The sequence below is a fragment of the Chionomys nivalis genome, chromosome 20, assembly GCF_950005125.1.
Source record: "Chionomys nivalis chromosome 20, mChiNiv1.1, whole genome shotgun sequence".
Classification (NCBI taxonomy): Eukaryota; Metazoa; Chordata; class Mammalia; order Rodentia; family Cricetidae; genus Chionomys; species Chionomys nivalis.
This window is the reverse complement of record NC_080105.1, coordinates 29,990,252-30,015,255: the sequence shown is the minus strand read 5'-3', so window position 1 is coordinate 30,015,255 and position 25,004 is coordinate 29,990,252. Positions and strand designations below refer to the sequence as shown.

Below are 25,004 nucleotides of genomic sequence, written 5' to 3'. Positions count from 1 at the left end.
GCAGTGACTGAAACGAACACCAATGTATTTTCAACGACTCGGTAGGTGAAGAATATCCACACAAGAACTGGTTCTGGAGGGACTGGGACAATGGCCCAGCGGGTAAAGAGCTTGCTGGGAAAGCATGCGGGACTGGTTCGAATCCTCAGCACCAACACAAGAGGCCAGGAACCCTGTGCTTCTAAAGCCCCTCTGCGAGGGAGTGAGGCAGATCCCAGGGGCTCACCGTGGGGCAGTCAAATCAGCGGGCTCCAGGTTTCACAAGCCTGTTTTTAAAAATAACATGAACAGCAATAAAAAAAGACACATGACACCAACCCCTGGCCTCTAACATGCATGCAAAGATGCATGCACCACACATGCACACAGATGCATGCAACCAGACATGCACACTAGAGAAAGGAAAGGACGGTTCAGGAATGATAGAATATCTACGGAGGAGAGAGAGAACCCCAATTCCTTCACACAAAACTCAGAAAATAATTTGGTGTGGAGCAGCAATCTAAACTGTAAATGTTTCATTAAAAAAATATATGATAAAAAGCAGAACACGGGGGCTGGAGAGATGGCTCAGTGGTTAAGCACATTGCCTGCTCTTCCAAAGGTCCTGAGTTCAATTCCCCGCAACCACATGGTGGTTCACAACCATCTGTAAAGAGGTCTGGTGCCCCCTTCTGGCCTACAGACATGCACACAGACAGAATATTGTATACATAATAAATAAATAAATATTTTTTAAAAAAGCAGAACACTTAGCAACTTCTCAAAGGAAAAAAAGATTTCTTAGAACTCAAAAGGCAGAATACATTTTTAAAAATTAATTGGACTTTAAAAATCTTTAGCTCCTCAAAATTGCTGTAAGAAAACAAAAAGAGAAGCCATAGAATGGAAGAAAAAGGTTCTCAAGACTTTAATGTAGAAAACACAGAGTTCTAACAACTCATTCTTGAATGACTAAAAACATGGGCAAAACATATGAACGAATCCTCATACACAGAAAAGTATACACATACATTACGGCAATGGCATACACAGAAATGTATACACATATTCACACAGCAGAGGCATACACAGAAATGTATACACACACATTCACACAGCAATGGCATACACAGAAATATATACACATATTCACACAGCAGAGGCATACACAGAAATGTACACACATACATTCACAGCGACGGCATAAACAGGAATGTATACACAAACATTCACACAGGAATGGCATACACAGGAATGTATACACATACATTCACACAGCAACAGCGATGAATACATTTAGAGACATTCATCATCCCTGGCCAGCAGAAGGATGCATATCACAACCACACAAGGGACGATTTCACACACACCCGAAGCAGCTGAAGTTTAGGATGACAGCAGAACAAGAACAGACAACGGCTAGAACTTTCCAAGACTAAGAGTGACAAAATTAAAGCCTCACGCGTGTCTTGGGTCTTTATACTACACACGGTGCTGTCTGTCCACAAAGGGCAGCTCACTGTAGGTGACACCCATTCACAGATGTATCCACACAGCCATATACTTCCAGGGAACAAAAGCCAAACCCCTACACACAGCGGTGTGAATGGATCTAAAGCGCCATTCCTAGGAGTTTTAGAAAAAGATAACATTCATCTTTGGGGACAAAGTTCAGTTCCCATCGTATTGTGCAAAGGCTGATTGCCAAGGACTGAGACAGACCTCCCCATGACTAAAAATGTACACATTTTGTATGTAAATTATGTATAAATAAAAAGCTGTTTCTCTGACTACTGCAATTGTATCCAGAAAATAAACTTCTACATGAATTCACTGGAAATGACAATAGCAACAAGCAAAAACTCCCATCCTGAAAACCTCAAGAACTTGAAAACTTTATTTTATTTTTTTAATTAATTTATTAATTTAATTATTAAAGATTTCTGCCTCTTCCCCGCCACCACCTCCCATTCCCCCCCTCCCCCAATCAAGTCTTCCTCCCTCCTCAGCCCAAAGAGCAAGCAGGTTTCCCTGCCCTGTGGGAGGTCCAAGGACCACCCACCTCCATCCAGGTCTATTAAGGTGAGCATCCAAACTACCTGGGCTCCCACAAAGCCAGTATGTGCAATAGGATCAAGAACCCATTGCCATTGTTCTTCAGTTCTCAGTAGTCCTCATTGTCCGTTATGTTCAGCGATACCGGTTTTGTCCCATGCTTTTTCAGACCCCGGCCAGCTGGCGGCAAGTTAAATCATGTTCACGGTATCATTATAATAATCACTTCCAAATTCCCTGTAGATGGTACCGAGCTTTCAACAGGCTCCTTGGGAGAACTAACAAATTGACTCTATAGCAAATACACCTATCTACATGGTCTAAAATCACCAATATACACTGGAAAGTGAGCAGGAGCCTCTTACACCATGATTCGTCAAACACTCAACAGAACTTGGAGAACAGAGAAACACACAGCTGAATGGAATAAGTAGAGTCACACCGGGAGGGACCACTTCTGACCTAGGCTCTAAACCAGTTCAGTGAGGAAAATAAAGATGGATCACACGTGAATAGTGAGCCATAAAAACTTAAATCTAGAGCCAGGCAGAGGCAAGGAGAATTGGGAGTTCAAGGCCGGCCTGGTCTACAGAGTGAGTTCCAGAACAGACAGAGAAATCCCGTCTCGGCAAAAACAAACAAACAAATCACCAACCAACCAAACAAAACCCTGCAAGCCTAGAAACAGTCAAGGGAGCCCTTATCGCCTATGGCGATTTTTCAGCCAGAACACAAACCACCACCCATAAAGGAGAAAAATGGTGGTGTAATAAGTTTCATCAAAAATAAATAAATAAATAAATAAATAAATAAATAATCTTTTAAAGGTGAAGGTTTGTAGTTACCATTATTAAAATGTGTGTGGTGGGTGTCTGTGTAGGTGAGTGTGGGTGTCTGCAGAGACCACAAGTGTCCTAACCCTTGGAGCTGGCGTACAGACAGTGTGAGGGCAGATGCCCAAGTCTATGGCCGGCACTCTGGAAGCTCACCCGGCAGGTTGGGCAGGAATCCAAGGCCAGTCTGGCTACAGATAAGTCTCTCTTCAAAAAATGAAAATAAACAGATACATTTTTAACATTTAAAAAGGAAATCAAAATTCTGCTTCTCAAAGTAAGTACATCCAAGACTTGAAAACAAACACTAGCAATGCATATATTTGATAAAGGACTCATGTACCGAATACGCCTATAAGAATCCCTACAACTAAAAAGATCTCAGTTAAAAAATAGGCATGGCTTCAACTAGACATTTCCTCAAATTAAATATTCGAGTGACCAATAAACACAGGAAAGGATGTCTGACATCACTGATACTCCGAGGAAAGGCACATGAAAGCGATGGTGTCTCTCAGGCCCCCTAGGATGCCACCATCACTAAGTCACATCAGCAGGAGGCAGATGCGTAAAAGAAGGCTGGGAGCCGGATGGGGAAGCGGTGAAATTCCCCGGCTAAAGCCAGAGCTGTGACCCAGCCATCCTACTCCTGGGTATTTATCCAAAGTAGGATCTCAAAAGATTGTTTTCACACCCATGTTGACTGCAACACAATTCACAGTAACTCAAAGCTGGAAGCAACCTAAATGCCCATCCCCTGACGCATGAGCAATACAAATGCAATGTAAACCCACCCTCGACTATGACCAAGCTTGCAAAATAAGGGCATCCTGCCCTGTGCTACAGATGACACGGAGGAAATTTCATCACACGTTCTTACTTCGACAAACAGATGAGGGCTCTTAAAGGAGTGAGCCGCTTACACCTTTGAGAATGATGGCCGCCATGGGCAACTAATGGGCGAGGAGACGCCATGCTATTGGTCCCCAGGAGTCTTCTAGAAATCTGCTGCCCTCACAGCAGTGGGCACAGAGTTAACACTAGCATACTGTCCACTCAGAAACTGTTGATGAACTGCAGCGTAGCTCGGTGGTGGAACATTCTGCCTGGCTGCCGGGGCATGGCATTCAGTTACAGACATCCTGGCATGCCCTTGCACTCCATCATACAGCTTAAGATAAAAAGTTTACATTTTTTGTTAGTCTTTTAAAAAAAAGCTTTAAAAACAATGCTCACAACAGCCTTTTTTATGATAGCCCCACCAGGAACAATTTCAATTTCAAAATAGATTCTTAAATGGAATACTATTAAGCAATAAAAAGAAATATAATACAAATGACATCATAAAAGAAATGAAGGAGTCCACTGGTATGTCCATGAAGTGTCTAGGTTTGTTGTTTATTTTAAAATTAGTTTTTCTCATTAACATTCCCTATTGGCAAACTGTTCGCATGTTTTGAATACCAGTTTCTTGTCAAATATACTTATAAAGCATACTCTATCATGCCATTGTTCGATTCAATAGGACGGTTTATTTTATTTGACTTGATGTATATGTGCCTGAGTGCATGTTTGTACATCATACATGTGTCATGGGAGGCCAGAAGAGGGTGCTGGGTCTTCTGAAACTGGAGTTGCAAGGTTGTGAGCCTCCCTTGTGGCTGCTCAGAACCGAGCCTGGTCCTGTAAAAGCGCAGCAAGTACTCTATCTAACCTGCTGCACCATCGCTTCAGCCCTAGAGCACAAGGTTTTGTGTTTGTTTTTAAAAACATGCCAAATAAAAGAATCTATTTCTAGTCAGGCACGAGGAGGCAGAGGAAGGAGGAGCTCTGTGAGTGTGAGGCCAGCCTGATCTGCATAGCAAGTTTCAGGACAGCCAGGGCTACATAGTGAGACACTATCTTTCTTTTCCTTTTTTTCTTTAAAAAAATAAAAAATCAAGAAGTCATTGTTTTTTAGCGCTGAGTAGTACTAATATGTATATATTCCACACTTTCTTCATCCATTCTTCCATGGAAGAGCATCTAGGTTGTTTCCAGGTTCTGGCTATTACAAATAATGCTGCTATAAACACAGTTGAACAAATACTTTTGTAGTATGATAGGGCATCTCTTGGGTATATTCCCAAGAGTGGTATTGCTGGGTCCAGGGGTAGGTTGATCCCGAATTTCCTGAGAAACCGCCACACTGCTTTCCACAGCGGTTGCATAAGTTTGCATTCCCACCAGCAATGGATGAGTGTACCTCTTACTCCACATCCTCTCCAGCAAAGGGAGCAGGGAATCCTGACTGCTTTTCGGACTGGAGACGGAGGGGGAGGGGAGCGGGACGTGGGGAGTGGAGGGAGGGAGAGGGAAAAGGGAGGTGGGGAGGAGGCAAAAATTTTTAATAAAAAAAATTACATAAAAAAAAAGGTGGGTTGGAGAGATGGCTCAGCACTTAAGAGGGCTGACTGTTCCATCAGAGGTCCCTGTTTGGGTGGCAGCATCATTCCGGCCCTTGCATCCATAAATACAAAGACTCTGGGCTATTCGGATGGAGGTTCCATCCCAATCCCCCTCCTCTGGCATTGCCTCAATCTAGACTCTGCCTCTGAGAAAGCATGCCAAATGATGACCCCTCCCCAGGATGCTCAAGACCACTCCCACAGGGTATTTAAACTGCCCCCCAGAAAACAAACATGTGGCTTTTCGGTCTTCCTTTCCTATCTCCTCATTTTTGGGGGGTGGGTTGGAAAGCCATCAGGGAACATGGTATCTACTAAACCTGGGCTTTTCCTAATTCAGTTTGATTTGGTCTGATTTGGATTATTTCATTGGCAGAGAAGCTTATTGGGGCACAGAGACTTTTCAGTCATGAATTCAATTCCCAGCAACCACATGGTGTCTCACGACCACCTGTAATAAGATCTGGTCCCATTGCATACATAATGAATGAATGAATGAATGAAGAAATAAAGAAAAAGAAAAAGCTCTCCTCCTCAACCTTTTACAGTGAGCTCTACAAAAGGCAAATTTAAGCTATGGAGATGGAAATCTGAACAACACAGCAATGGTGAGGAAGGGCTAACAACAGAAATCGTCTGTGTCTTGATGAGGGAAAGCTATAAAGGAGTAAGGGCTACATGCTGGCCAAAGTTCATTGAGAAACTGCAGTGTCTGTGCAGTTGTGTGTCAACACTCCCATCACTAAAGGAAAAACCACGGCAGTGCTGAACTTTCAAAAGGCCACTGTCCCGTGGCTGAGGAGGAGCCGTCCCAGGGAGCAGTGCTAACTCTGTGCTTGCAGAGGACCCACGATGGTCCCAGCACAGAAGCTCAAGCCTCCTGCAACTCCAGTTCCAGGGGATGCCATGCCCTCTTCTGGACTCCCCGGCTCCTGCACACTCATGCTGCATGTAGACTCCTGCAGGCTCACACATATACACACAAATAAATCTTTTGAGAGTGACTCCTACTGGTTATAGTAATAGTATCTTCTAGGTGGGCGCAAACAGGCTGCCCTGTCTTGGGGCCACGTGCACACACACTGTGAAGGTAGCAGGCAAACAGGAAACATGGCCTGAGGCTACATTCACTGTCAAGGTCAAATCCTTCAGTGCCGCCGTTTCAGAGTGTTTTGCTGCAATACTAATGAGCAACCAAACATTCATTGTTGCATTTTTTTTATCTCAATAAAGAGGAAATAATGCTGAAACTATACAATGTCAAGACACAGCATCTGTGTGCAGCAGCTGCTGAGAAGAGATAATACCATTTGCTCCCGATAAACTACTTTGCAGGAATGTCTCAAAGATTAATGAGTTTGGCAGCTGGGGCGGGGGTTACTTGTTGCTACCTCGGGTCCTTCAGGGCATAGTGAATGCGTCAGGACACTGGGGCACAGTGCACACTTAATAAATAAGTAAATAAAATAAATAAAGCAAAGTGGTGGGCTTAAAAATTCATGTCCTGATAGTTAAGGTTTTATATATTCAGAATGTTGCTTTTTGAAGTATGACATATGCTTGAAATGCAGTAAAATCCACAGCTTTTCCTCTGCGAGTTCCACAGCACAGCTCTCCCTTTGGGAGTTTACCATCAGGAGCCCAAGGATAAACACACATGCCGCGGTCACTGCCTCCAAGAGTCTCGTGAGACGGTGAGGAATCAAGAAATGCAGACAGATACAAGTGCAAGATGACAACGCTTTTACTTTGCCCCAAGTACTTAAGTGGGCACTCAAGTTGAATATTAGTCATTAAAAAACCAAAAAATTTTGGTTGTGAGCCTAGCTTTGATGGCTGAGCCATCCCCCTAGACTCTCTGCATTTGTGTGATAGCTGTGCAGCTTGTCTATAAGATCAGGACCTGTCCTGGTGCTTAGCTGGCTTTTGGGAACCGGTTCCATGCTGGATTACCTCGCCCAGCCTTAACACAGAGGGAGGAGCTTGGCTCTTTCTCAACTTGTGCTATGCTTTGTTGACTCCTGTGGAAGGTCTGCCCCTTTCTGAACAGAGATGGAGGAGGAGTGTGGGGGGGTGTAGATAGGAGGGGAGTCACCAACATGGAACTGTGGTCAGCATATAAAATAAGTTTTAAAAATGCGAATTAAATTTTAAGAACCCAAGAATTTAAAATAAGGCAACTTCCTTTATAAAATGTCCATCCTTTTGTATGAGTGACTACAGGTTTTTGGAGGTTCGATTTCTGATACACTGTATTTCACCAAAATGAACACTTACTGTTGATGTGATCGATGTAGTAGGCACCAATCTGAGGGTCAAACCCTGCTTCCCATCCCCATGGCAGCTCATCCCCGACACAGTCAGCGAAGGACAAGGGCTTCGTTAACCTACAACAAACCAGAAGAAACACACTGTCACATGTCCATCAAATCAGACGGGTCAAAGCGCAGGTTAATTCTAACTGTGAATTAGGCACCCAGGTTACATTTTCTTCTCGCTCTCAACTGTTCCTAGAATTTGCATTATCGCACCTGAGATTTATTTTCAAATTTCATTTGTGTATGTGTATGCGCATGAGCACTCAAGTGAGTGTGGGGGAAAGATGCCCTGAGTTACAGATAGTTGTGAACCAAACGGCATGGGTGCTGGGAACCAAACTCTGGTTCTCTGGAAGGCTGAAGTGCTCTGAACCTCAGAACTGTCTGTTTCTTTTCAAGGACAAAATAACAGAAGCAAATATCTAAAAATGTAGAAGAGATCACTCCTAAAACCAGAAGATGAAACTCTACTAACGAGGCAGGCCATCTTCAGTCTCAGAACCCCAGACTGACAGTGAGGAGAGCTGGGACCCGGCTGGAATGGTGGAGCAATGCAGAGTCCCAGGAGGAGTAAAAGCTGCCCCAGGATTCAAACTCCATCATTCTAGAACTGATATAGGGACTTCTGAGACAAAAATACGCATCAAGGGGCTGGGGGGAGGGCTCCGTCGACAAAGCACTTGTGGGGTTCAGACCCCAAGTCCCCACACAGAACTGAGTAGCGCTAAAGTCCACCTGGCCTCAGAACGTGGGAGAGGGGGATTCCCCAGGAGAGCTGGCTAGCTGGACCAATAGAGGAGACAAGTTCAAGACTAAATGAGAGACCTTGCTCAGTAAATTAGGTGAAAAACAATTAAGAAAGACCTCTGGCCTCTACACACATGTGCACTTAAGTACAAGCACACCTCACACACATCCAAGCATGCAAACGCGCACTCACACCACAGTGTGTGTGTGTGTTTGTGTGTTTGTGTATGTGTGTGTGTGTGTGTGGTGACTACTCTCTTTAAACATACATCTCAGGCTAGTCCAGTTTCAGCTGTGGGTAGTCTGGCTGATTTAAAAGTCTAACTATAGCACCTGCTCTAAGGTCTCCCTGAGAGGAAGGACACACATCTGCTGGAACCATGTGCATCCAGTATTTGTACATATATCAACATAGTCTCGCCTTTCAAAACTGCCTTAGGCTTTTTCTCTCAGGAGAACTTTCTGGAGACATATTCTCTTTAAGACTAACTCCGCAGCCGGGCAGTGGTGGCGCACACCTTTAATCCCAGCACTGGGGAGGCAGAGGCAGGCGGATCTCTGGGAGTTCGAGGCCAGCCTGGTCTACAAGAGCTAGTTCCAGGACAGGCACCAAAGCTACAGAGAAACCCTGTCTCGAAAAACAAAAACAAAACAAACAAACAAACAAACAAAAAGACTAACTCCGCATTGTGGGGTAAAGGGAACACTCCTGCATTGCTGGTGGGAGTGCAAACTGGTACAGCCCCTTTGGATATCAGTGTGGCGATTTCTCAGAAAATTAGGAAACAACCTTCCTCAAGACCCAGTAATACCACCTTTGGGAATATATCCAAAGGATGCTCAACTGTGCCACAAGGACATATGCTCAACTATGTTCATAGCAGCATTGTTTGTCATAGCCAGAACCTGGAAACAACCTAAATGCCCCTCAACCAAAGAATGGATAAGGAAAATGTGGTACATTTACACAATGGAGTACTACACAGCAGAAAAAACAACCGAAAATGACATCTTTAATTTTGCAGGCTAATGGATGGAGCTAGAAAACATCATTTTGAATGAGGTAACCCAGACCCAGAAAGACAATTATCACATGTACTCACTCATAGGTGGTTTTTAAACATAAAAGCAAAGAAAACCAGCCCACAAATCACGATCCCAGAGAACCTAGACAACAATGAGGACCCTAAGAGAGACTTACATAGATCTAATCTACACGGGAAGTAGAAAAAGACAAGCTCTGAGTAAATTGGGAGCATGGGAACCTCGGGAGAGTTGAAGGGAAAGGGAGAGGCAGGAAGGGGAGCAGAAAAAAAATGTAGAGCTCAATAAAAAAAGTTTTTTTTGTAAAAAAAGACTAACTCCACTTTACCACCTCTCTCTTTAAAGCTGATGGGGGTAGGGACTACGCGGTCTTCCTTCAGCAGAATACGGTCTAGACATAATTCCAGATTGTCTTTCCCTTCACATGCCTCCTTTAGGTTCAGGGATGTCCCTTGGCTGCTGAAGCAGTCATGGCAGGTTGTTGCTGCAGGTTGGGAATGCCCTGTCACAAGGAAGTCGCCATCAGTCAGCACGTCTTCTGATTGACTATGACTTCACCACACTGGCATTGCTCTTCCATACGAAATCACCCGCGTCCCTTCTGCCAGTGCTGAGGCAAAGCAAAAATCTCATATAGATTACTTTCCAAATCACTTCATCTATCAGAAAATGGCATGAGAATTCCCAACGGCCCGTCGAGGACACAAGACCCTGACACCTTCATAGTCTGGAAATGACTTTCAGAGCACTGGCCTCTGAAGCCCACAAAATCCACACTGAGGGCAAGCAGCTCTAACACAGCCAGGATGTGAGTTTTACTAACTGGGCATCTCTTTCTCCTTGATTTCTCTCTAAAGGTGGCAATCGCCCTGTCTCCACGTGCCCTTCCTGCAACTCCTCGCCTAAGACTCCTATCAGAACAGAAAGGGATCATACAGGAATGGTTTCTATGCTACTGTAAGTGGATATCAGCACAACCTGGCATGAGTTCTCCCGTTGGCTCCTAAGTGGCACTGAGGCCTGTTCCATGTCACTGTGCTACTGAACAGAGCTCCCTCAAGATCCACACCATCAACAGGAGCACACATCTTGGGTTCTAGGGTAGATCTACAAACTCTGGTCCTAGCAACTTTCTAGGTATCTCTCTCCAGGTATTTCTACTGCGCGAGAAGGCTTAAGAGCCTCTAACTTATAAGTTTAAGAGCTTAAAATATGGCACCAAAGAGATCTGGGTTCAAACCCTTGTCCTGAAACATACCCACTATACCACCTAGGGGAAGTTATTCACTGCAAGAGTCCAGTCCATGGAAAAGGACAGTTGAGGGGGGATTGAAATGGGGGCTAGTTAGTTTTATGCCAACTTGACACAAGGTGGAGTCATTTGGGAAGAGGCAGCCTCAGTTGAGAAAATGTACAGGACAGGTTGGTTTGCAGGAAGCCTTTTGAACATTTTCTTAAGTGATGATTGATATGGGAAGGCCCAGCCCTGGGAGCTGGAAGACAGCAAACTGAGCCAGCCATGAGAAGGAAGCCATCAAGTGACACTCCCCCACGGCCTCTGCATCAGCCCTTGTTCCGGGTTCCGGCCCTGGCTTCCTTCATGGAGGACAGTGACCCTTTCCTCTCCAGCTTTTTTTTTTCTCTTGGTGTTTTTAATTACAGCAACAGCACACTAAGACAGCTAGACAAGGTAGGGCCTGGTGAAGAAGAAACTTCAAAATGTGCTGAAAGAGTTAAATGAACCTGAAGCTGTAGAAAGCACTATGCTCAAACGCAACAATTTGCCCAGTTTGCTGAGCAATTGTGGAGTAGGCCTCAATTTGAGTTTTAAAAAAAAAATCATGCTGTTAGAATTGTACTCAAAATCTACCTATGTCATAAGCTGTCCAGGAAAACAACATTTTTCTTTTGATAAAGGAATTATATGCCATATCAAAAGTTCTCACGCCAAATAAAGTGACCTTGTCTACCTCCGCCACCCAAGGAATGCCTCTTGACCTCCTGTCTAGAAGCACCTGCGTGCGTTGCCCAGCTAGATTTGAGGATTCTCATTTCCCTGCTGTCGAAGGAGGCTGTCAAATGGCATACAGCCTGAAGAAAGAGGAGTGAGGAGACGGAAGGGCAAGGTTAAATGACAAGAGAAAGGCCGTATACCTGAAAGCTGCCAAATCGACACACGGAAACCTGAGTGTGGCTTGCACAGTCACTACCAGAAAAAGTTCAAAAGCTTCGGGCCGTGGCAATGATCACAGGTGTGACGGCCTTGTTAACATTATGAACAGTTCTGCTTGTCCCTCTGAACTGGTTAGTGAGCGTTCATTAGCCCGTCACTGTTGGAAGAGCAGATTGCACTTGGCAGGTAGAAATTTGACTGGGAGCTCAGGGAACCAGTCCTTCAGAAGTTCTCATTCATGAAAACGCTAACGCAAAGTCTTCTTTACAGAGTTCCTTCAAAATTAGACTTCATGATTTATTTTCTTCATCTGGACAGCGTAATTTCTGAGTACTCCACCCATAAGGAACACCACTAAGCACAGATTATAGACGTCCAAATTTAAAGACTGACCATCAGATTAGAACACTGTCCCCAGGCACCAACACACAAAATCCCCAACCCCCGCCCACCTCTACTTCGGACAGCTGCTTCCTAACCGCTCGCTGATGGCATCCTAACCACTAGCTGATGGCATCCTAACCACTAGCTGATTGCAGCCTGGAAACGACAACCTGGAGGGTTCAGTCGCCCTTGGCACCTGGCTCTGTAGATATCTCATGAGCACGCTCTGCAAAAGCAACACTTGCAAGCGATTGGTTTTTGAAGCAGCACATCATTCATGCTGTTGTCTGGGGACCAGATACACTCCTGACAATAGTTTCAGTGCTTACAATAGTCCAAGTCCCCCCCATCCACTAGACTAAGTGAAAGGAAAACATGATTCCATCGCATACAGTTAATGTGCAATCCATAAATCCATAAGACCAGCAGGTGGACGGGGAGAGCGTGGGACAGACAGACTCTTGATGGGCTCCGTGGAGAAGTGGGAATCTTTCAAACTGAACACAGGTAGGTCTGGGGTTGCCCGGAGCTGTGGCTGCATTAAATGTCACTGTACTGTTCACATAATAACTGTTAATCCCCGTTCCATAAATGCTGCCTCAGAAAGCTGTTTTAAAGGGTAGTAACAGGTATGTAACAAAGCCAAGACTCCTGGTGAATAAAGTCCTTTCACAGGAGACAATAAATAATTAAAAACCAGGAAACGTTCAACATCCCTAATAATAAAAAGAAATGCCAAGGGCAACACCAATGAGGCTGCATTTTAATCCTATTAAGCTATCAAGGTTTTAATCCTATTAAGCTATCAAGGTTTGGCTTGGTTTTGCTTTATCTGCACGAGGAAACTCAGCTCTGTGATAATATGGGGAAGAAACCAGGTACCTTCATTCAAGGGCTCTTATGAAACAATCTGGCAGTATTAAAAACAAACAAACAAGGCAAATAAAAGAATGTTGGTCAGTGAGGCAGCTTAGCAGGTCCATGACTGCTGACTTAGTTCAGTTTCAGAGCCCACTGTGGAAGGAGAGAGAACCACTCCCAAAGGTTGCGCTCAGTCCTCTGTATTTCCACCTGAGTTCCTTAGATACACTCGCTCTCTCTCTCCCTCTCTCTCTCCCCTCTCCTCCTCCTCCTCTTCTTCTTCCCTCCCTCCCTCTTTTTCTGCATGCATCTCATAATAACAAAGTAAACTATTTTTTCTAAATGTTGATTCCCCATCATGCTATTCCGCTGTCCAGGAATCCTCAGCTACCTGTTCACCCGCACAGAAGTCACCACCCACGCATGTTCTGTGCTCTAAGCCTCCCTCAGCTTTGCTCTAGCCTGGTGTCCTTAAGTACAAGGGCTGCCTGCCTCATAGCATAGATAGGATATAATAAATGTTGGTTAAATAAACGACAATTAGAAGAGAAGGCTGTGGGATGGTAAGTTATCCTTTCCGAAAATTATCATGTGGCTGGGGATGTAACCCCAGCACTTGGGAAGGAAGCAAAGGCAGGAGAACCTCTGTGAGTGTGAGGCCAGCCTGATCCGCATAGCAAGTTCCAGGTCAGCCAGGGCTACAAAGAAAGATCCTGGGTTTTTTGTTTGCTTGTTTGGTTCTCCCTCTCTTTTCTTTTTGCTTGTTTTTAAAAATGGTCCATCTGATTACATTAACAGTAAGTGTTTGAGCAAATAACCATGATATGAAGGCTGGCGTCAAGGCGACACTTGACATACTGCCTGGATTGGGACAGAGAGAGGAAGTCTCCCGGTACCGCATCAAAATTTGTGATTTATTTTATATACTATAGCTGCATTATGAACCAGAATGAAAAGCAGACAGAAAGCGAAGACGTAACAGCGTGTATCTTGGGGTTCCAGCACTTTGGCAAGTGTTTCTCTTCTCTTTTAGTGCCTTTACTGCACAGGAGGAAGAGAGCAGACTAGTCAAGCAAACACTTTAACCTGACCTCTTCTCTCTGCTAAGAGCCAAGAATATTTGCTTGTCAGATTATTTGGTTTTGAAAGATGGTTTGAGAATGCAAGTGGCCGTGCCCGCCAAGAAGGCAGGAATGTCGGCAAGAAAAAGAGGACTTCTTAAGTTATTCTCCAAACAAACAGGAGTGCACAAGACGGCCTCCTCCCCCAACCTGGAGCTCGACACCACAGGATGGAGCCCATCCAGGGAGGAAGAGTGGAGAAGCTTGAGCGCTCACGCAGGGGATTTGTCGGGACAACACAAACCCACTGTCCATCTGGAGACGTTCCTGCTACGCCTCCTTTAGAGAGACAGAAATGACTGAAACGGACTTGTATGCCTTTTATCAAAATGGCTGAGCTAGGAGGATTTTTAAAAATCCCTTTATTCTTAATATAGAGGAATAATCTCAGTTAACAAGATGACATTTCCTCAGGCTGTGTTTGTTGAATAACTAATCATATACATGTGTATAAATATTAAAAATACATAGGTTTTACAAAGTTGAGATCATACTAAATAAACTATACACCCAGCACAGTTGTGAGCCTCGACTTTACAAATGCACCCTTTAGGGGCTGGAGAGATGGCTACATGGTGAAGATGGCTCTTCCAGACGACCCAGGTTCAATTCCCAGAACCCACATGATGACTCATAATTGTCTGAAATTCCAATTCCAGGGGATCGGACAGTGTTTGCTAGCTTCTGAGGACACTAGGCATGCACGAGATGCAAAGACACACATGCAGGTAAAATATTCGTACACATTTTTACAAGAAAAAAAAAGAATGCCTTTTTTATATTTTCACTCTGACGACGCCATAAACCAATAGCACATGCTATTATTAAAGCACCTCCATTACCACAGAGTGGCAGCTATTGCCAATAGCTTGGTACTTTCCAGTTCATAAATTTATATGCTTTTAGAAAATGAAAACAGGGCCACTATCCACATTATTTCTAGGTTAGTAGTTCAATAGAAGTTACCCTCAGCCCATTGCATTGCTATCTGCGCCCATTGTGTGGCTGCGGCCTGTTTCTACTATATACTTTCTTCTAGAGAAATCTTTGTTTCAGTGAGCATACTCACAAATAATTACAGCTTCCCTGTATTTTTACTCTGGAATTTACTATTAAATTCCTAGTAGTTGGACAAAGAATATGCACATTTTTCAAGTTATAAAATGTCAAAAAAAATTAAGTTGCATAACCCCAACGTGTGTTAAACATGCTTTTAAAGATTTACTGGTAGTAAGACACTGTACTCCTCGGGCTGAGGGGATAGCTTAGTAGGTAAGCGCTTGCCTGGTGAGCATGACGACCTGAGTTCAATTCCAAGAACCTACCTTTCAAATAAAAAAAGGCAGCTGCGAATGGTTGGTGGTTTGCATTTAGAATCAAGGCATCGGGGAGTTGAAGGGTCCCCAAGCCTCCTCAGTCAGCCCAGCCTAGTTGGCAGGCTCCAGGCCAACAAGAGACTCATCTCAAAGGAACTCGGATGGTACCTGAGACCATCCTCTGAACTACATGTGCACGCACGTACATATGCACCTACAAACGCACATAGAAACAAACACAAACATACAGACACATACATTACAGAACAAAATAAAAACATAATTCTCACAGATGTTCTCTTGCATGGGCTTGGCTCATCCATACCCACTACTCGCTCCTCCAACAGAAGAGAACTTATGTGTACCCACATCACACCAGCCGGAGATAATCTAGGGTTGGGGTAATCTAATTACTACTCAGAGGAGGATACCTTATCTGAAACACTTCAGACCAGATCTGCTTCTGGTGTGTGGGTTTTTTTAATATTAAAAATACATGAGATAGTCTGGATATGGGACCTGAGTCTAAACATGAAATTCACTTATGCTTCATATGTGACATACACACATAGCCTAAAGGTAATTTTATACAATACTTTTAATACTTTTGTGCATGAAGTAAGATTTCATGGTGTGGAATTTTTCCCATGTGGTGCTATGTTCCAGGCTCACCAGAGTTTGGATTCTGCAGCATTTTGGAGCTGTGGCATTCTGCAGCAAGGTCCGACTTGAACTGTGGCTGTACCACCTGTGGGGAGGTAACAGCAGGAAGCAATTCTAGAAAGCGACATCCTCTCCCCAACAAAGTTTGTCCTCACGGTTAGAGACACCATTTAGGGGTTGATTATTAACCACATAGGGTTGGGGTGGAAATTATGTAGGCCTAGAGATCTCAAAAGAAAAAAAAGGGAAGATTGAATGGGATAATAGGTAATTTAGTGTGAACTTATTCACACTAATAATAATAATAGTAAGTAATAGAGTGAATACTTGTGAGCTATTATTTATGGACAATTTACATTGGTATAGTTTCTTGCGTATTGATACAAGCTCAAATTATATTTGTTATTTCTGTTTACAATATTTGTATACCTATGCAAAGTTATTTTGTCATATTGTACACATGCATGTTTCTACCTCAGCTTAAGACATTTTGTATATTGATACAATTTTAGGATATATTTATTATATTGCATTATATATTTCTATCTGATTAAGATATTTATACATTGTTTACATTTTGATGTCATTGTCCTCCTTTACTGCACAGTTGTTTACAGATTGTTTAATATTCTGACATGAAGTCTTAATCCTTAAGTTATACAGGTATTAAGTATTATAGGTCAATAGTCATTCATGTTTGTTATACTTTAGTCAGACTAATTAGGTTCTTTAGATACAAAGAGATTGTATTCTACATAGATAGGTAACCTTCAGCCACTTCAAAGATCTGTAGAACATGGCATTTAAATAACTTAGGATTCTGTTGATGTGAGATATGATTGCTCCTGGCAGCACTGATCTATTCCTGAGAGAGTGTTGAGCACCAAAGACACTCTACTTGAAGTGTGTCTTCTTCTTGGCACACTGGCTTTTGGCCAAGTAACTACCCATGCCTTGACCACTGACAAAGTGCATGACATCCAGACTCGACAAGCAGGATACAAGAAAAAAGACTGTCAAATCTTGCCAAGACAGGGTAAGATGGGTTTGAAAATTTTCCTGTCTCTGAAAATGGTCTGTCAGTTACTCTAGGCCTTAGCCAAAGTTGGTTGCTTCAACATTACAAATGAGACTTTGGGTTATTGTCCAGGTAGTCAGTTGTCTCTGTCATCTACTGCACATTTTGGAAGCTACTTGATTGCACTTCCTGCCTACTCAAGTAATATTCTTTTCCTTCTCAGGCTTTTGATGGGGTTGAAGATTAGATAGTCATAGTTACTGTCCTCTTATGATCTAGCTATGCCATTTCCAATATAAGACTCAGATTCCTTAGGATACAATGTTTATTAAAAACATTTCATATATGTTCCTTGCTTAATATTGTTTATGCTGGCTATAATTCTAATCTTATACTTGATATCTGTTCCTAGTGTATATAGTTTTGTATTGGGTTTGGAATTCTCTTATTTAAACAAAAGGGGGAGGTGCTGTGGGAGCTCCTTCCGCTCCTCCGGCCAATAGCCTTTAGATACCAGCCCACTTGGGCATGGTCTCTTATACTATAAATGCAGCTGTAAAGCATGCATTCTCTCTCTTGCTTCCGGCTCTCACTTCTGGCTCCTAGACTGTGTTCCTGTTCCCTGTTTGTGCAGAGGACTGTGATCTAGGACAGAGATCTGTAAGTCTCCCCTAAATAAGTAATCCTTTATTATACATAATTCTGAACTAGTGTGGGATTATTTTGTAACTTCCTCCATCAGCCAGATCCTTAGGTGCTTGATTTTCTTCTTCTTAAAGTTGCATCAGTTGGCCTTTGTGATCTACAGCAGCTCTCAATAAATAAAACAGATATTTATTAATCTTTTGATGTCGCAAGTATTTCATGAAGATACTACTTATCTCCTAACTTTGTTGATGAGTGAAGGGATGCTTTATTTATCTACTTGCTTACTTATTTACTGGTTTTTTGAGATAGGGTTTCTCTGTGTAGCCCTGGCTGTCCTAGAACTCGCTCTGTAAATCAGACTGGCCTAGAACTCACAGAGATCTGCCTGTCTCTGCTTCCAGAGTGCTGGGACTAAAGGCGTGCACAACTGCCGCCCAGCTGGGATGGTTATTTTAAAATTCTGGGAAGGCTAATTAGCCAGTTAGTGGGAGTAAAAGTTAAACCCTAGCGCTTCCTTACACCAGAATTAATTCCAGATGAGCCAAGTTACGTGTGGAAAACGAAGGTGACTGAAGAAAAAAGGCAAGTGTGCAAACCTACAAGGAGAAAGTCTGTGTGAGGGCCCTTGAAAGATTCTGGGCCTGTCCCTTAACTTGGCGTTTCCCCTATGGTCCTCTAACGGCACATGGCACAGAAGGTAAACCCCAGGTAGACAAAACCATACGGTAGAATTCTGTAGGGCCTTGAGCTTATGGCATCGCTCTCTTTGTTGCTGCCTACTAATAAGTAGAAAGGTATTGTGAGCTGAACATATTTTCTCCTTGGGCTTATCAGAAGGGATATAAAAATGAAATATAGGGAAAAAGTATGACTATAAGTTATTTTATATTGCAACCTTGTTTCACTATTTCCATGCTTGGAACAAGGTCTTAGCTCACTAGAAGACTACAGAGTTGGTGAGGTGGTGCAAGTGATAAAGGCTCTAGACACCATGCCCTATGATATGAGTTCAGTTCCCAGGGTTTACATGGTAGAAGGATAGAACTTTTTTTTTTTTTTTTTTTTTTTTTTTTTTTGGTTTTTCGAGACAGGGTTTCTCTGTGGTTTTGGAGCCTGTCCTGGAACTAGCTCTTGTAGACCAGGCTGGTCTCGAACTCACAGAGATCCGCCTGCCTACTGACTACTGCAAGTTGTCCTCTGACCTCCACATCATGCGCACGCGCGAGCACACACACATGCACGCACGCACGCACACACTAAACAGATAAATGCAATTTTAAGACCCCTTCCAAAACAAAATTTACAGATGGTTGTGAGGGTAAATAAAACTTACTTGACCAAGAACAAACATTTAATTTGATCTTTCTCTCTCTCTCTCTCTCTCTCTCTCTCTCTCTCTCTCTCTTAATAAAACTTACTTGACCAAGAACAAACATTTAATTTGATCTCTCTCTCTCTCTCTCTCTCTCTCTCTCTCTCTCTCTCTCTCTCTCTCTCTTTCTTTCGGTCTGCAGCAGGGAATGGCAAAACCTGGCAACCATTAACTGAGGAACCTGAGTCTAACAGTGCTCTCTGTGTTGGACTTTTTAGCGATGCAAAATATCCAGCTCCTTTCCCAAAAAGCCGGCGTGTCAGCTCATTAACAAGCTCTCCACACATTCCGAGTCCTTCGGCAACGATGCTCTCTCCAAGGAGACTGCTACTCCATTACAGAAGCTGAAGGCTGGCTCCCTCTGCCATGATACCAAGATGTCAGACCCAGAGTTCAGTTCTACCCTCTGGCAGTTTATCCTGTACACAACGGCGGCCTCCGGTAGTCACCATCTTGTGGCGGACAGCGGTCCACAGTGGCGTCTACACACTTACTTGGGAAACAAATTATGTTTTGTTGCATTTTATTATCACACTATCATAAAATTCAAGTAATGCCCATGAGGCAGTGATGGGGAGAGTGGAGTAGGTAGGGAATTCAGTTGAACACAACACAATCCTCATAACACAGGCGCGGTGTGTCAGTGTTAGAGTCCTGAAGAAAACCAAGCATTTTACCTTATCTCTGCTCCCCGGCTGCCACAAAGTGAGCCCTGACGTGTAACAGGCTGTTCACCCAGCTATTCCTGCATCACCACCATCCTAAAGCCAACAGCCCGCGAGCCACGTGCAGACACTCCCGAGGACAGTGAGCTACCAACCTGCGCTCCTTTGAGAACAGAACGGTATTTAAGAGATAAACCACTGGCTTTTCTCTTACCTATCTGAAGACTCCGCAGTTGTTAAAGGGGTGATGTTCAGAGGTAAGGAAATTGGCCTGCTGGGGTCCACCTTCCCAGGAACCTTCCTCACTCAAAGTTCACCTGACTGCTCTGCCGACAAGAAAATCTCCTGGTCTGGCCCATTGCTAGTCATGCTACAATATAATAATTCTAACGCTGCATTTAATATGGTTGCCAAAAATTATTGATTTAGAGTTTTACAAATACCCAACGTCAGGGAAGAAACAAAAAACTCTAGTTCCGAAAAACATGAGATAAGATAGAAAGAACAGGAAGACTCCAGTATTTCACAGCTCAGGAACAGGTTGAAGCAGAGCCCTGTGACTCCAACTACTGAAAAGTCTACCAATAAGGAGACCAGAAGAGGCCGAGCAAACCCGGTGAACTGAAGACATGGGCAGGGAAAGCACACTCAGCTAAGGAGGCCCCCACACCAGCACCCCGCTCCTGCTCGCCCATCGTCAGCCCTTTCCTCTTTCTCACCATGTTTGTCCTTGAAGACTCAATATTCTTAAAATTAGTTCAAATACCTTGCTGAGGAAGCTGTCACCATCTTTAGGATGACACTAATTAATGACATTTTAGAAGCTTTGAAAAACACTTTCCCATTCCGATATTCCACAGTGTTTGCATTTCTTGGTTTGTGCAGCCCACAGAAGACCTACTGGTTTTTCATCTTTGTATGCCAAGCGACAGACATCCCTTCAGGAAAAACAATGAGTGTGTGGTTTGCAGCCAGCTGTTTCTACCTGCCAACCCCACAGGACTACTGTAACTAGAATAAGGTACAGTACTTGATATTTCCTCCCAAACCTTTTCAAGGTTGCACCTCTCTCTCTCTCTCCAAACAATCCAGTCTTAGAAGATGGCAGGAATGCTGAAGTCACACCCTTCCTTCCAGGCGCTTCCTCACCCAGCATCCCTTTACTGAGTTCAGTCCTACAGGCTGATCCACAGAACAGACACAGCTCTCCGCCACCGCCTCTCTTAATCAAAGCTACTAGCGTGTGCTGCCGGAACTACCACCCAAGCTCAGCACAGCCGCTCTCTGCACTCACTTCTCCACACAGCAGCAGCAGTCTTTTGAGAACAACTTTTAAAATCGAGTCATGAAAAACGTTGGGAGGATCCGCTCATGACCCTTGCTCCCAGCACTTGGGAGGCAGAAGTAGGCAGATCTCTGTGAGTTCTAGAAGCCAGCCTGGTCTACTGAGTGAGTTCCAGAACAACCAGAGCTACAGAGCGAAACACTATCTCCAAAAACAAACAAAAAACAAACAAAACTCAAACTATGAGTAGGAAATCTAAAGAATACACCTCTGCAGATCACTGCAGTGTTGAGCTAATACCCAGGTTCCCCAGTTCTCCTAGACAGTACCATCTACAACAAGTACCCGTCTCTCTGGTCTTTACAAGGAGCCAGGAAAATAGAAGGCAAGCTTTTTAGAGTAATAATATGCTTTGGTTTAACTCTCCACCCGATGCTGTGCTTTGGACGTCTCATGTTGGTAGCTAACACCTTCACTGTTGAGACCGCAGACGCTTTGGTAGTTCCAGCACAACCTGGTGTTGTTGGGATTTTAATTGTACCCAAACAACACCATATCAAGTACCCTTGGATAAGCTCTAGGTTAGATACTGACTAGCATGTTGTCCAATGCAGGTTTATCAAGGTGACCTCGGAAGAGTGGCACCTGCCTCCCAGCTGCGCACGCGCGCGCACACACACACACACACAAAGTATGTGGGCCAGTGACTGGAGCAAGGTGCTGGACTTTGGAAAGTTCTGGGTTGCCACAGTCCCAGAGTCTCTCTTTCTGAAAAGAGTGTTCAACTATGTATCAGAGGTCTAGTTAGTTAGTCAGGGCCTCTAGTCCAAAGGCATAGAAAGCTCCAGAAGAGTTAAGGCCTGATGCCCCTGGGGAAGTGTCTGAGCTTTCGATTCCACTCTGGTTTTTTTCCTTTTCTTATTCTCACAGCGACTGATGCATTCAGAGACAATGCAAAAGAATCTCACAGTGAATTGTAATTCACTGTCCACAATGTAAAGCTAAAGTTTTAGCAAATCTCAACTCCGTCAACCTTGCTGGTGTAAATGAACCCATCAGCCTGGCCACAATAGCAGCGCATGCCTGTCAGACTTATGAATACACTTCCAGGTCAGAGATCGGCCTGAGGTAGAGACCGCTCAGCTACGCACAGGCACTCCAGGACTGAAGGCCACTGTGGCATCAGACCAGATTCCTAGCCAATCAAATCCAGCCCGAATCTTCCAAAGAAAGTTTTGAGAAGGTAAATGAGTCAGACAACTTCTGTACACCTGCCGCTCTCACACTGGACAAAATGCATACCCAGACAGATTATACATCTGCATACGTCACAGAATGTCTGTATACATTTTTTATATAGGATGCTTTACCTAAGATGAGGGGACAGTCCCCTTATTTACATTTCCTGAATCCTGATGGACGCCAAAGGAGACAACAGGCATTTAAAGTTTCTGGCTGGGATCCCACAACGTCTGGGTCTGAAATTATTTCCTATTAAACTTACAAAATCTGTATGTGTTATCAACATGAGAATCTAATTTGACGTCTTTGTAGAGGATGTAATATTTGACCAAGACAGATTTGGGTTTTGAACACACATTTTCGTGACTGATCGACTGTGTCTGATCCCACCTGACTCATGGTTTATTTCCTATTTGAATCGCCAATGGACTTGCTGGATGGGCGAGGGGTCACTGGAATTTACAAGTTGCTTGTTTCCTTAGCAGAGCAGACCAATACGAGTGTGCTGTCTGCCACAGACCCCTTCATGCCTGACTGATACCATCTTCCTCCCGGTACACCCCCGTGACTCCTGCAGTCCTGGGAAGACATCAGCGGTTGGTACCCTCCCCGTGCCCACCGCTCTCTACTGGTGGCTTCCATAGGTCACACTAAGTCGTTCCCACAATACTTGCTAGCTTTTGTAAGTTACTAAAGCGCCGTGTACTGGCCCTGCGTACAGATGGAAAGAATCACAGATTCTCTAAAGCGCCTAGATTGGAATTTCAAGAATCAAATATCAGAAAACTGAGCAATGCGCCTAAGCAGACTAAGGAATGGCATTAACATGCTACAAATCAATCCCATACCACGAGCCTGCTTTGCTCCTTACACATATGGCTGGGTTTTTCTACTTCTGTGGAGACTTTTTGGTGGTGTTTCCTCCTCCTCTCTAGCCTGTTTTCTTCTGGCAGAGCACCAGATCCGTCAAGCACTAAAAATTAGACATATGGAATGCGAGGAATGTCTGATAACTTCGGAGATCAGGCCTAGTCATACACAGAAATGCATGCCCTTTGAGCTTAGCCTCAGATTCAATTTGAGGCAAACAAAAGTCATGAGGCTGAATGCTGGCAAAGGGGACAAGGTGACATGGGCTAGACTGGGAAAGCTCTAAATGTAAGTCTCCGTCACTGCTAACATAAATTCTGTTTCTTTATTCTAAAAGCTAACGAACCATACAGACCAGAGCTTCATTGAGCGTTAGATAAGTAGTGCAGGGGTTAGGGAAAAAGCCACTCTGGTTGCTGTACAATAAAACGTGTTCTGCCCCCACATGCTTTCACCAACCCCTCCTGATCAGGGCCACATCTCTAGTAATTTAGCCAATTCTATAGGTGCAAGTGTGCTCAAGATTAAATAGAACCAAAATCAAAACAAAATGAAACAGGAGATTGAAGGATTTGCTCTATTCAAAAAGCGAATGTCAACTGAGGTGTGTTTATCTCAACTCAACTCTTCTTTTCTCCAAGCCAGGGTCTCTCTGTGGACCCTTGGCTGTCCTGGACCTTGTTCTATAGACCAAGCTGGCCTCAAACTCAGAGGTCCACCTGCCTCTGCCTCTGGGATTAAAAGTGTGTGCCACCATATCCTTTAATTGAGCTGTGAAGGAAAAAAATAAAATGTGACAATAAAAGTTCTTAAAGACTCAACTGGTTTGCACACAGGTGTCGGATGACACTACAGGGCCATTTTTAAGTTTCTGCCTGTGTGATGATATGTTCTTTACAAGAATGCATCTGTTTTTGGGAAATACACGCTAACCTCTGACCTCCACATACACTCAAGCACTCCCCACCCCCATACCTCTGACCTCTGTACACACTCATACACTACCCCCCACACATACAAGTAGGAAAAAATAAAATGTTTTTAAAACCCCTAACACTGGGAAATGAATCTATAAATATTATTGTAAAACAAAGATAAACACTGAGAGAAACTTCTACATGTTCTGTGGTTCGCCCTGTGGAGGAAGACTCGTGGAGGGGTCAATAGTAGGGTAGGGGCCTTGAGGTGGGAACCCACTGTGTGCTCATTTATCATGTCCAGATACAGCCAACTAACAGGAAGCTGTAAAATCGTTAAAAATAATTCCCCAACTCTCATCTTCAAAGTCATAAAACTTCCTGCTGTCTCTATTCATTGGTTGTAAACTCGTCCCTAAAGAAATCTCATATAAAGTTTGAAAGTTAAAAATTTCCTAGATGTAAATACAGTTTCCAGAAACATGAAGCATCAGGATGTCAGCTACACAGCAGCCTTTGGGGATACAGCCCGTTCTAGCGAGTGTGGGCAAATGGTGAATATAAAAGGCATGCCTTGCTCTTTGGCTGCTCTTCTGTGTTTTGGTCCTTGTATGTGTGTTGTATGCATGTGGGTGGGCGCAAAAGAGAACACGGGTCTCCATCCCCGAGTTACTGCCTCCCTCTCACTCTATGTCTCTGCCTTACTCCCCCGAGACAGGGTCTCTCACTGAACCTGGAGCTTGTGGTTTTCCCACTGGTTGGGTGGCCAGGAAGCCTCAGTGACCTTTTCTCTCTGGGGTTACAGGTGTATATGACCACGCCCGCTTTTACACGAGTGTTGGACACTTGAACACAGACCCTCAAAAACTCCTACCCCCATGCCATCTCCCCATTCTGGCTTTATTTTTTTATTTGTTTATTTAGGTCTTTGTTTTGCAGCAGGACACTATGTGTCCCCAATCTGACCGCAAACTCATCAACCTGCCTCCTGCCTTAGCCTCCACAGCATGTTTGGCTTTTACTTAGACGCTTTTTTCATTCAG

At 43.9% G+C, this 25,004-nt stretch overlaps 1 protein-coding gene across 1 annotated transcript in view; it reads right to left on the bottom strand.

Annotated features, from left to right (window-relative positions):
- Positions 1–25,004, bottom strand: part of Wwc2 (WW and C2 domain containing 2) — a 169,939-nt gene that overhangs the window by 86,388 nt on the left and 58,547 nt on the right. The window contains exon 2 of the mRNA XM_057752431.1: positions 7,595–7,704. Coding sequence (XP_057608414.1) covers positions 7,595–7,704 — 110 coding nt within the window. The remainder of the gene's footprint in view (positions 1–7,594; positions 7,705–25,004) is intronic.